General features: G+C 39.6%; 2 protein-coding genes across 2 annotated transcripts in view; one reads left to right on the top strand and one right to left on the bottom strand.

The window, feature by feature from the left end:
* The first annotated feature begins 2,461 nt into the window (after window positions 1–2,461).
* LOC128371604 (endonuclease domain-containing 1 protein) lies at window positions 2,462–3,664 on the top strand. The gene is made up of 2 exons (XM_053331959.1): window positions 2,462–2,717; window positions 3,028–3,664. The coding sequence occupies exons 1-2, from the start codon at window positions 2,532–2,534 to the stop codon at window positions 3,634–3,636; spliced, it is 795 nt and encodes a 264-aa protein (XP_053187934.1). The 5' UTR covers window positions 2,462–2,531; the 3' UTR covers window positions 3,637–3,664.
* Window positions 3,665–6,555: 2,891 nt separating this feature from the next.
* The window catches only part of nlgn2b (neuroligin 2b), a 61,594-nt gene continuing 55,905 nt past the window's right edge, over window positions 6,556–12,244 (bottom strand). The window contains exons 7-9 of the mRNA XM_053331938.1: window positions 12,078–12,231; window positions 11,536–11,902; window positions 6,556–11,203 (exon numbers count right to left, since the gene is read on the bottom strand). Of these exons, the coding sequence (XP_053187913.1) occupies window positions 10,282–11,203; window positions 11,536–11,902; window positions 12,078–12,231 (1,443 nt within the window). The 3' untranslated portion in view covers window positions 6,556–10,281. The remainder of the gene's footprint in view (window positions 11,204–11,535; window positions 11,903–12,077; window positions 12,232–12,244) is intronic.

Below are 12,244 nucleotides of genomic sequence, written 5' to 3'. Positions count from 1 at the left end.
TTTATGATAACTGCATATGGCTCCCAGTAAAGTAATTGATCATAAATTATCATATTTGTTATTAAATTGTTTAACAGACTAGAATGTTCATACCTGTCTGAGGGGTTTATTCCTGGTCAGCTAGACTGTCTCTCATCTGATTTTTGGCTCCATTTTCAAAACAGTCTAAGAAACACAGAACTGTAGATACATTTGTTATTAACAAACAAATAAACAGACAGATAGATAGAGAGGCAGACATGTTGAGAGATGAAAATGTCAACACAGTTTTTCACATATGATTTTTTACCATATCATTTTTGGCTCAGGCCATGTCAGTGACAGCGAGTTGAATTATTTACCATGTATTTCTACAAGTAATACTTTCATGTGATCTATTTACATTACGTCCAGTATATAAGGGATGGTTTAGTCACATATTAGAAAATCAAAAAAGATAAAACCGCAAAGAGTTGGCCCCAATGACTCACACTGATAAAAGGCTTATTTGAAGACAACATGGACAGTCATAACCAGCATCTCTTGCAGGTGTACAGTCAGTACATTTTCCACTAAAGACCTGATAATATCAAACACAGCGGTGGTAAAATGCCTTCCTTTTACAGAAATGGGAAGAGCAGAGGGCAGCTGAGCCGACTCACTACTTGGTTTTGAATTTAGCATCATTTTAATTGGTAAAAATGCTGACAGCTGAAAAATGTCTGTTTAAATAACTGCATCATCAGCCCCAGCTACATAAGTTATGATTGTCATAACTCAAGATTAGATCAGAGGCAAAGCTGGTCTCTAGATGAATAACAACACTCAGTCACTCCAATTGACTTATTAGGGCAGTGAAGGATTGTTGCTCTGGCTAATCTGACAAACAGTTTCTATTTGCATAGAGAGACTGGAGCAGAGGGTAGTACAGGACAGCTACTGTACTGCAACTGATATGCAGTACATTTTATTCCCTTTACATTTCACTTTCATTATAATCCAAAGCATGTGTGGTGAGATGAAATACACTTCGTTTTTCGTGGTCGTTGTGTGTGGGATCAATCAGTCGGCCACCCTGCATGTTTTTGCCAAATCATACTTGCAGAATCTAGAGAACATGCAGCAGTGTCCCCTGCAATATTGGAGAGAGCCAAAGTCATCAAATAGTTGTAATAAATGTGTTCGATATAAATAATTTGCATAATGTGTCAAAGCTGTTATGAAGAACAAAAAAAAAACTAGAAGAGAGTTTCAGTTGGATTCATTCGTCTGTATACAGTGGGCTGCCAAATTAGGTCAAGCACCCATTTTTGGCAGAACAGTGAACCATTTGCCATGAAATACTTCTAGTTCATGGCAAATGATGTTTCTTAAATTGCTATATAGGGCACTGGCTTATTTTCTTATTTTGCTTCATATTTTGCAGGAGGCACAGGAGACATCTTACAGTATGCACACACCTTAACTCGAAAATGTCTCGTGCATGTACACACTCTTTGTTTCATGCTTTATCTCTTTTCTGCCCATTGGCTTATCCACCATTCACACACTTTTATAGTGTACTATTATAGTAGCTCTCAGCCACACTGGTCACTATGGGCCTTTTGTTCTTCACTGAGACAGATTAGACAGTTTTGCATTTTACCATTACATTGATAGCACGTTTCTGAATGTCCTGTGTTTCATCACCAATTCAGCAGAATTCGGGCCTCTGTGAGAGTGAATTCCAATTATTACCATATCTCCCTGACCAGCAGGAAACTATTATGCTTATGTCAGAGGAGGAAAAGGATGTTGCAAGGTCAAAATGTTTTTGCAAGGGCAAGTAATTTTTGGCAGGTGGTTTATAATCAGCACAAGAAAAGCTTCTACAGGGGTTGGGTTTTAGATTCTATGTCAAATGTGGGCTAAATAAGTGAGAGTGTAAGTCAAGGTGGTGAGTTGCTTTATAAAAGTTGTGTCGCCTAAGATTTTTTTGTGGCACTGTGGTGAATATGTAGACATAATAGATGGATCATTTGATTGCTCCATCAATATAACGACTTCTATCCAAAAGGTCAAACCATAACTTCACTATGAACTCACGAAGACAAACCTGCCAAGGTATTTTCAAATGGTCAATGAAATGATGCACTTTAATCTCAACAGATCCATTTGGTACAGGAGCTCTGTCTCTAAAAGAAAGAGCAATACAACTTAAAAAAAACATCAAATGTAGGATATTTATACAGTACAGCACTCTCACTCCATACAAATTCAAAGTTTCAGGTAGAGTAATGATGTGTCCTGCTGCACAACCACGCCCACATTACTGTGGAGGCCTGCTTGGTTTGCATATCTACTCTGTGACATTTAAATCATAACTTCAAACATTCTGTCCCATTGCTTTACAGAGGTCAGTCAGCAGGAGACTTAGGAGAGACGTTTTGACCGTGAAAATGTTAACACCTTTAGTTTTTTTAGTTTTGGCAATCTGCTGTTTTTTGCCTCAGACATCTGCAACAGTTGTTCAGGATTTTAACCATGTAGAAAGGTGCAAGGACTCCCTATATATGGGGACACCCCCACGTGGGATCATCGACATCAAGCTGAAGAAGATCTGCCAACGTTACGCAGACAAGCCTCGCTATGTCACCCTGTACGACCCCCACAAGCGGATCCCAGTTTACTCAGCATATACCTTCAAGAAAACAGAGGGAGACAGACGTGTGGACTACCCCTGGATGTATGAGCCACAGGTCAGAGACTCATCTTTGAATAATCATTCAAGTTGTTTTTCAACTATGGCAAAAACTTTATTCATAAAGGGGTTTTCATTCATTAGTTCTATAAATTTTGCCCATTGTTAAACCAGATAGTAAACCAGACCAGTAGAAGTAAGCAATCTCTTTTTAAGAAGACTTGGCAGCAGCTGAATTAAGCGATAGGTCTACTGTAGAATAATGGGGGGAAAGGGAGAAACAAATAAGTCTCATAGACCACACTGGCTTTGTATTATTTCCCAGTAGATCAAAAGCTTATTGTAAATGCTCTCCTTTATCTCCTCAGCTTGCAGAAATCGATGGAAATGGAAACATGCTACCCTTCCCCACTGGTTACCTGCACATGAAGTTTGAGGATAGTCAGGCAGTTCTGGATGACTACTCTGATGTGGTTCTCTATGAAAGAGGTCACCTGAACCCAGATCAGCACCAGTCTACACCACACGACCGTGCTGCCACTTACACCCTAACCAACGTGGTGCCAGAGATACGGGAGTTCAACATCGGGCCTTGGCGAGAATACGAAGAGCGGATCCGGGTTCGCCTCAACAACTATTGCCGTGGCACTGCATTCATCGTCACAGGGGTGACCACCAGAGGTAACATGATCCGTCGCAACAACCAGGACCGTGTCGCCATCCCTGAAGATGTGTGGTCTGCCTACTGCTGCACCGACTATGACCGTAACGCACCCCATGATGTCCGCATCCGCTTCCCATCACATGCAGCCTTGGCCAAAAACGCCAGGGAGGGCAACAGTGTTCATGAGATGACGGTCCAGGAGCTTGAGATCTTTCTGAAAAGTAATATGGATGTTGACCAGAATCTGCAGATCTTCTATGACAACTGCATCTCTCCTTCACCTCTTCCTCTTTACCTCCAACACACCATCTGAGAGGTCTCTCTGCTTTATTCCCTATGTGTGCACATGGGTTTTCATTTACTTTCAAGTTAACATGAATAATGGTAAATGCTTTTTTGCTAAGAGTTGTGAAGAAAATCTGATATTGTCCAAATTCTCCATAGTTCGAATTTAAGATTTACCTGCTATTACACTTTAACAAAAGCAACAGGATTTATTGTGCTCTTAAAAAGCTGTTGATAATTCTACAGAAATTGAGTTGTTCTTTCTTGATAAATTTAACATTTTACAATATTAAAAACTGAAAATTATTTTTACAACAGTGCTACTTTGTTTGGGAGAGGCATTAAAACACTGATGTGTGGGAAATTAAAAGTGCTATCAATAAAATATTTGAATTAACTGGCCTACATTGTGTTTGTGTTACTTTCCATTTATACAGTAGGCTCCATATTATAGTAATTTGTTTATGTAAAGCTGTAGTATGCTTGGAAGCAACTTCCTTTCTTAGAATTCTTGAAGAGATGATGTGAATTTGAATGTTTGGTCAGCTGCAAAAATGGATTTGACTTTTATGGCCGTCAGACAGTGTCTTTAATCACTTGGTTAATCTTTGAGTCATAAAAGTCCTTTGACTATAGTAAAACATTTAATGGATAGTCACACATATTTGTTAAGTACTTTGTAGTAGAAAACCAACCTTACAAACTTACCATTTAAATTGTATTATTCAAACAACTGTGAGAATGATATTGTTGATTTGTGTTTCCCATCAAAAATATTTAGTGATTTTAAATGTTGAAATATTACAAAATGTGAATATATCACAGTCATAAATTACTTGTGTTTGTCAGTCTTTCACTCTCTCTTTTTACTGTGAATGAAATGGTCAGTTTTTTTTAAAGATATCGTTATTTTTCAGTAAATGCTGTTCTATCTGCAATGTTTTTCTACAGAGGAAGATGCTTTCTGAGCAGTTAGAGCATTTTCAGCCATCATTGCAAAATGACAGGGAGGGCATCAAGTCTGAGTTGTTTTTTATTTTATTATTTTAATAGTGGATGGTTTATTTAGGTTAGAAGTAGTCAGTCAGTTATCACAGTGTGATTTCCTGAAGCAGCAGTGTGCGTTTTCCTGTAGATTACAGTTACACACTGCCATCTAGTGAGGGAAGAGAAGTATTTTCTGTGATGACTGCTTACAGGGAAACCAACAGAGGATTCTTGTCTACAGAGTTAATGGGGTTGAGTGCAAAGAAATATGCTGACATTAAAGTGTTGATTAGTCATCTAAACAATAGTGCATCTGAAACACACCTATTTACAATGAATTTACTGAAGTTATGACAAAGATGGTGATGATGATGATGATGATGATGATGATGATATGAAGTGCAACCACAAATTAAGAGTTATTAGACCCACTGGGGATTAAATTAAGTTCTTATTGCAGCAATATTTCAAGACAGTTATTCTAAAGCAAAAATGATTTGGTATTCAAGATATGAAAAACTATTTTTAGGGATTTCTTGTATATTAATCAAAAATTCCTTTCAACACTGCTTGCAAAACAGCCACAGGCAGGTTTTGTTTATTGAAATGATTCACCTTTATTGTTCAGCCAAGGTAATTATCTGTAGTCTACCTGTGATATTTATAATAGCAAAGGGGTAGTTGATTAAAGTGCGGAATATGACTTTGGAGAGGTGAAAAGAAGTACAATGTTGCCTAAAAGTGCTTATTCACCTGTGACAATACAGAAATAAATGTATCTTATATGGCTTAAGTGAATGGAAAGCCATGCATTTGCAGAAATGCTTTATCCAACGGGAGGAGTGCATCAGTTTATTCCTGTGTATTTGCTGTAATATTGATTAATTGTGTACAACAGCTGAATAAACACAGATCAGAGGACAGTCAACCCCCCATGAAACTGCTCCTGCCAAGTTGTTTTGTGCTTTGAAATGAAAATCCTTTAGCTAACTTAAAGGAATGAAAGCCATAGCTCAGTTTGTGTGGCTTTGAAGAAAACATGGGGATGTGAAAATTGGGAGGTCCTTTTTGTAATGAATGTTAGCTGTAAAAAAACAACAACCAAACTGAAACCACAACAAAAAGACTGTACTGTATGTACTCAAAGCCTTGCTGGAAGATACTGAACAACAAACCGCTACTGACAGGATTCACATCAGTGGTCATGATTATGTTATAAGTAACTACAACTAATAACATATAGTTAGAAAAATAACTGTCAGTAGTCTTACTGTGGATGTCTTGTTCTTGGTGTAAGCTGTTCTCTCTGAGCAGTCCTGTCAGTTGTTTCTTTCTTGATAAATGAAAAAACAACCATGACAATTTACTTAAATCTTAAAACACATTAATATTGCTGATGAATTAAATGCCTCTAAAGTTTTAGACCCATTGAGTCTAAAACTTTAACCTCTTTAAGCTCACAAAATACATGAATGAATAAATAAATAAAATTATATGATAAAAAAAAATATTAATAAATAAAATAAAAAATAAAGTTATAAGTGTCACATTTCATATGATATGTTCTCAACCCTGTTAACAAAACATGGTTAAAAAAAAATTCTAATAGCCCAACACAAACATGAGTATCTATATAGGTTAGCAAACACACAAATATGGTATCTAAATTAGCTTACACTTAAAGACCAAGTTTTTAGTTTAGTTTTGGGTTGATGGTGGAGACCAAACCACAGCTACAATGTAACTCAAAGTACATATCTGATTTACATTTAGCAGGTGGCCAAAACAGACTCAAAATTAAAGCTACTTTAGCTCCTGCTGGTTGTGTAAATATGCTATCAGCTGAATTGTTGTGGAGCTCGTCTTCCCCCTAGTGGACAAAACATGTAACACACCTTGAAATTTCACCTACGTCTGACAATGTGACAAAAATAATTTCATGAAAGCATTTGTTTAAGAATGTCTTTTAATGTTTTCCAGTTCAGATACACAACATACAGTGTGTAATAGCCTCTATTTGAAATAGAAATATTAACTTTAATTCTTTCAACCCCTTCTGGTCATTATGCTCTCTCACAGTATCTTGAGCTTCAAGCAGGTTACTGAATCCGACTAAATAAAACAGACGAACAGGTGCAAGCCTTCACTTTACCAGTCCAGCAATAAATGTTGCAGCCTAATAAGAAGATATTTGGATCCTTGTAATCCTTTTTCTCTTTTGTCTTTTTTTCCTTACCTTAAGCCAACATAAAAACTGTAGTGTAAACATGTAAACTTGGTGAGTGTGCTTCCATTATCTGTTGGCTGTCCCAACCCTTGTTTCCAAAAAAATACTGTCTTTGTAATGCTGCTTTTGGAAGCGTGGGCAACTCAAACTCACGTCAAACAGATGGGTCAATAATCCCATAAACATTGTGCAGACAAAATTGCAAAAGGTAGCGAAACAACCACCATGATTAGAGTCTGAAATAAGACCAAAAAGAGTACAAAGGACTTCACAACCTTCCAATTACAGGTTATACTGTATGACAATGCTCAAGACAATGTGAGACACTAACAATTAAATCCAACAGCGTCACAAGTAAAATTCCTTGATTTGTAGTTTGTTCTGAGCACATTTTTCACATCCGATCTGTCTCTTGTTTTTCTGCCTCATTTCTCCAAGCATCCCTATTTCCCCTTCCTTCATCTGTTCACTGCAGCTGTTCTTTGGCTTTTTAACCAATTAAAGGAGTCATTTTACTCAAAAGCTGCCTTCATGATTGATGGGATAGTGCCAGGTGTGTACGTTATGCTTTAGACAGCCATATATTCTGTAAGAGCATTTTTATCACCATATTATCAAGGCTAACCTGAGCCATACCCGTTCCTTTTTTTCCATAACCTATTGGAATTCAACCTTGAGACCTAGGAAATAAAGAAGAATCAAACATACGCATGAGTGCTAAAATCATCATCGAAACTTGCACCTGTTGTCACAAAGAAAAGATCTGGCCAATCACTCAAACCAAACGACAAACATAATATTTACAAATTCCAGTTTGTTCTCTTACACTTAAAAAATGTACAGTTTTGTTTCATGTGTTGGTTTTTGTTTCTTTTTGTCCTCGCAGCTTGCTCCAGTCCAGTGTGAGGGATGGCAGTCTGGCTCCAAAGTGTCGTTATCCTAAGCAGACAGGATACAGAATGTTACAAGGAAGGGGGAGAATGAATCCCGCCCGCCTTGCTTTTGTGGTGTATGGTGTATGAGTAATGTCTGTCATTAAAGATTTTTCTTTTTCAAATCAGGTTTTTTTTTTTTAGAATGCATCCTCTGTGCATCAACAGACGCATTGTTGACGATCTATTTCATCATCACCATTAAATCACTGCCGGCATTTGTCCAGTGTTTTGTCCTAATGTCACTGGGGTGGTTTTTTTTTCAGTATTGTCCAGAGTGTGACCCGTCTCTGTGTTCAATTGTGCGAAAGATGTGAAACGCGCGTACAAGGCTCTCTCACCTTTAGACCGTCATAAATATATCTCATCCTTTTTCTCCCACCTTGAAGAGGGGAGAATCATGAAACAACAAAAGACCAGACGAAAAGATAACTGTCAGGCAGTCTTCAAACTCTTGAAGCATGTGGTTAATGTCCGTCACAGACAAAAACCTCATTTAGACTATTCCTGTGAAGTAGTCGTTTCTTTTTTTTTTCTTGTAACTTAAAAAAAAGTGTTATCTTCAGGTGAGATTGAGAGACAGTGACTGTGCAAACGTCACAGTTGCAAAAGATAAGAGAAACAGCAAAAAGAAGAGGGGAAGGGGGGGAGAAAAAAAGGCTTTCGTCAGTCTTTCTGGTAGTTTTGCGGCACAGCCTCTGTGTTAGGAAATGAAAAAAATAAAGAGGAAATATTTACTCTCTTTGTTATAATCATAGTTTTACACAATATTCATCTCTTAATACTTTAATACCTTTTGAAGTACCACAAAGTGCAGCTGATATTAAAATAGGAAATGAAAATGACTCTCAAAAATGAAATTAAAAAAAAGAATCAATGAAGAACAAGGCAAATCATCAAAATGACAAACTTCTCTGTCCACACTCTTTAGAAAAGAAAAACATCATGCAAATATCCCAGACAGCAAAGTAGTTAATAAAACGTTATATTCTCTTTTTTTTTTCTTAAACGAGGATATATTGAATCTGATTTCCCTTTAAAGAAGAGACCAGCCACAGTGCAACATTGAGTGTGATAACTTAAAAAAAAGTGTGTGGATCAAAAAGAAAGATGAAGGGGTTGGCACTTTTTATGATGGTAATTTCTTTTGTAAGATACAGTCAGGATGGACCTCTCCAGGCCGTCCACTGGACGCCAGTGAAAGAGGAACTTTATCACAGTACTTGGCACCAAGAATGCTGGTAAAAACGAGATATCAGAATATCTTTTTTTCATTCATATCCTTACAATTTATTAATAATACATCATTTACATTTGTGTTTTTGTATAAAAGACTCCAAAAGGAAAAAAGAGTCTAGATGTGATTGCGTGAAAGAGGAAAAAGAGTTGAGATATGGAAATGGATTAATGTCAATGGTTTAATAAAAAGAGCAATTTTATGAGGGCAGATGCAGAGGGAGAAGAGAGAGGGAGGCAGCGAAAAGAGAGAAGCAGTTAAATGGGCTGAGGTGGGGATACAGACAGTGAGATAATGAGCGAGAAACAAATAAATTAATGGACATGATAAGAGCCTGTGTGGAGGAGATGCAGCGAGTTCTAATGGGCAGCCTGGATTCCAGGTTGCATCCCACAGACTGAGTATGATTCAGTTATTTCCTGTACCGCCCAACAGTTGAAGCCCCAATCTGGAAATGTTTTGAAAAGCATAGGTCGTGAGTATAAAGACTTTTTTAAAATCATGGCATTTAGGTTGCATCCTAACTAAAAACAGGTATACAAATTTGGGAATTGAAGAAAATGAAGTTTTAAACTCATTTGTTCGTAAGTCTAAGCCCTGTCAACACGTTTCACGCTAAACAAACGTCTCCGAAAATCTGAAAACCGAGACAGCTGTTGGGACATAGTGCTCGACACAGGGTGCCAAATTTCACTTCCAGATTGGGCCTTTAAAGCTGCAATTTGTAAGTTTCAAGAAATCACCGCTTCATGACAGACAGCTTGTTTGGGCATATGTTGCCTCATACAAAGCCGCTCGCTACTGTATTATCTTTTCACTAAATGAATAAAAATGAGTATTTGTATTCCATGTTAAACATAGTTTTACACTGACACAACAACACATGCGCAAAACAACCAAGCTCCACATAAGATGCCTGACTGATTGTGATTAGCTCTATACCTCTTTGAGGGAGAGCTACAAGCTTAAAGCTGCATTTCTGGTGGCCCACCTAAGCACCAGATACTGAAAGAGATTTAACTGGGCAAAGCAATATGTACCTATGATGACAGGCTTTTGGCAAAGGGGCATTTTTTAAATCAACCCCCTCTCCTTGATTCATGATTACAATTTAGAGGTATTTCACTGCTTAAAATCTTACAAACTGCAGCTTTATTTGAGGGCTTAATGAGAAAAGACAAAGATATAGTAAAGAGGAGTAGAGGGCGGTGAGAGTGGAGTTTGTATGGAGCAGTTTGTGTGGTGCATCTCTGTAAGCCCAGAGTGGGGTAGCAGAGGTTGTGCCTGGTCCTATACACGGGTGGTGGAGTGTTGGTGTGGCAGGGCATTGTTGCTGTGGCTGGGGACAGGTGTAGTGGAGGGGGCCGGGACAGGGGGATAAGTGTTGAAGGGGTGGAGGGGCTGCATGCTGCTGATGGTGCTGGGGATCATGGTGATGGTATTGGCTGTCATCAGTGGCACGTCCTCCGGTGCCCGCCGCAGGGCCAGCGTGTAGTCAGGTGGGCACACAGGAGGCCGCAGGGGTTCCAGGTCGCCATGGACGCCGCGGGAAGGGAGGGGTGTGCCATGCTCCAGCTCCACTCGTTGCTGCTTCATCTGCAGCGACATTAGCTCCTCTTCCTGGCTCAGCGCCAGGTCATTGTGCGGTGGGGCCCCTACTACTCCCATGCCAACACCCATGCCCATCGTTGTGCGCTGTGGGGACAGTCGGCGGTGGCGTCTCTGCATGAGTTCGTGGCGCTTGTCCCGTTTGTAGTATAGCGCGGCAAAGGCCAGCACATTCAGGAAAAGGAGAGATGCGCCCACAGCTACTGTGACACTCAGCTCAGTGGAGTAGTCCCTCGTCTCACCGGGGAAGGGAGAATAGCGGGGTCTCTCTGAACCATCGGGCTCAGGATCAGGTGGATAGGTGGAGATTACAGGGTGCCATGTGGAGCGAGTGCCAGAGTTGGGAGGGCTCTTCCAGCGGTTGGGCGGCAGTCGAGTTGTGATAGAACTAATGATTTGCTTGTGGAGGCTGTGGAGATGTGGCACCAGCTCCAGCCAGAAGGCCACCTTGTTGGCCCGATAGTTGTCTCTGACCCGAGGCTTGAGCCCGATATGTAAATACTGCTTGTCTTTGGAACTGAACTTGGTCCAGATGACCTCTTCAAAACGGTTGGGCTTGGTGTGGATGAATGTGGTGTCCTGAGGAACTGGGAGGTTTGGATCCCTGAAAGAGAAAAAAAAACAAAATCAAAGTATTTTCTTATGTTTATGTTTATCAGTCACTACCAGAGTACGTTTGACCTAGCCTTACCTGTGATGCTAATACAGTAATTAAATATAACAGCAGCTGATTTGAGGTGAGCATCAGGAAAAATTTGATTGGGTGAAAACATAACTGTACAAGTCCCAATCCTCATATGTCCACCCTCAACATACAAAATCCATAAATCAATACAACTAAACCGAAATAATACGTTCACCCTCAGCCATATATTACTTGATATTTTAATTAATAAAAGCTAAAAACGTTATTCTTAAACTTGGCATCATACTGACCCTGTCTTGGCAAAGTTGGTCCAGTATGTCATCACCACTGCACTGAGCATAACATCGTTCTTGGAGAAGTTACAGGGAAACAGGTCAGTGGCTCCCACCATGGGAATCCCAAACACATAGGGGATCTCATCTCCATGGGCTGCATCTGCCCATTCTGGCCGCGCCTCGGTCTGACAGTGGTGGTGGAAGGTGTAGAAGTAGACGGGTGACTGAAACTCGGCGTGCAGTTTGGCAGTGGCGACAGCCGGGGCCACCCACTGATGGTCGGTGAACAGAGCCAGGAGGGTCTTCCTACGCATGTCACTGTTGTCCCTGTCAGCCCAGTCTGTGTACATGAACTTTATGGTTTCTCTCAGGATATCTTTACCTAGGAGGAAACAAAAAGGATGGTGAGTATGTGCATTGTAATGTCAACAAATAAAGTTACCCGACTGACATCATAGTTTATATACTCCCTAGTACTGTATAGGGCAACAACATGTGGAAAGCTGTAATATGTACTAATATTTTTAATTTTAAGGTAAAATAGGGTAGGATCTGACCATCAGGGTATCCATACAGATTATCCACAAAGTTGGAGATGGTGTAGTCAAACGAGGCTGCTGATATTCCGTCGTCTCCTTCACTGTCATCCACAAACTTCAGGCCCTCTCCCTGGTTGACTCCCAGCAATATGTCGTAGTTCAGGAACTCACCCTGGTGTTGCAAC

The sequence above is a fragment of the Scomber japonicus genome, chromosome 13, assembly GCF_027409825.1.
Source record: "Scomber japonicus isolate fScoJap1 chromosome 13, fScoJap1.pri, whole genome shotgun sequence".
Lineage (NCBI taxonomy): Eukaryota > Metazoa > Chordata > Actinopteri > Scombriformes > Scombridae > Scomber > Scomber japonicus.
Note: the sequence above shows the minus strand (reverse complement) of the source record. Positions and strands in the feature narration are given on the sequence as shown.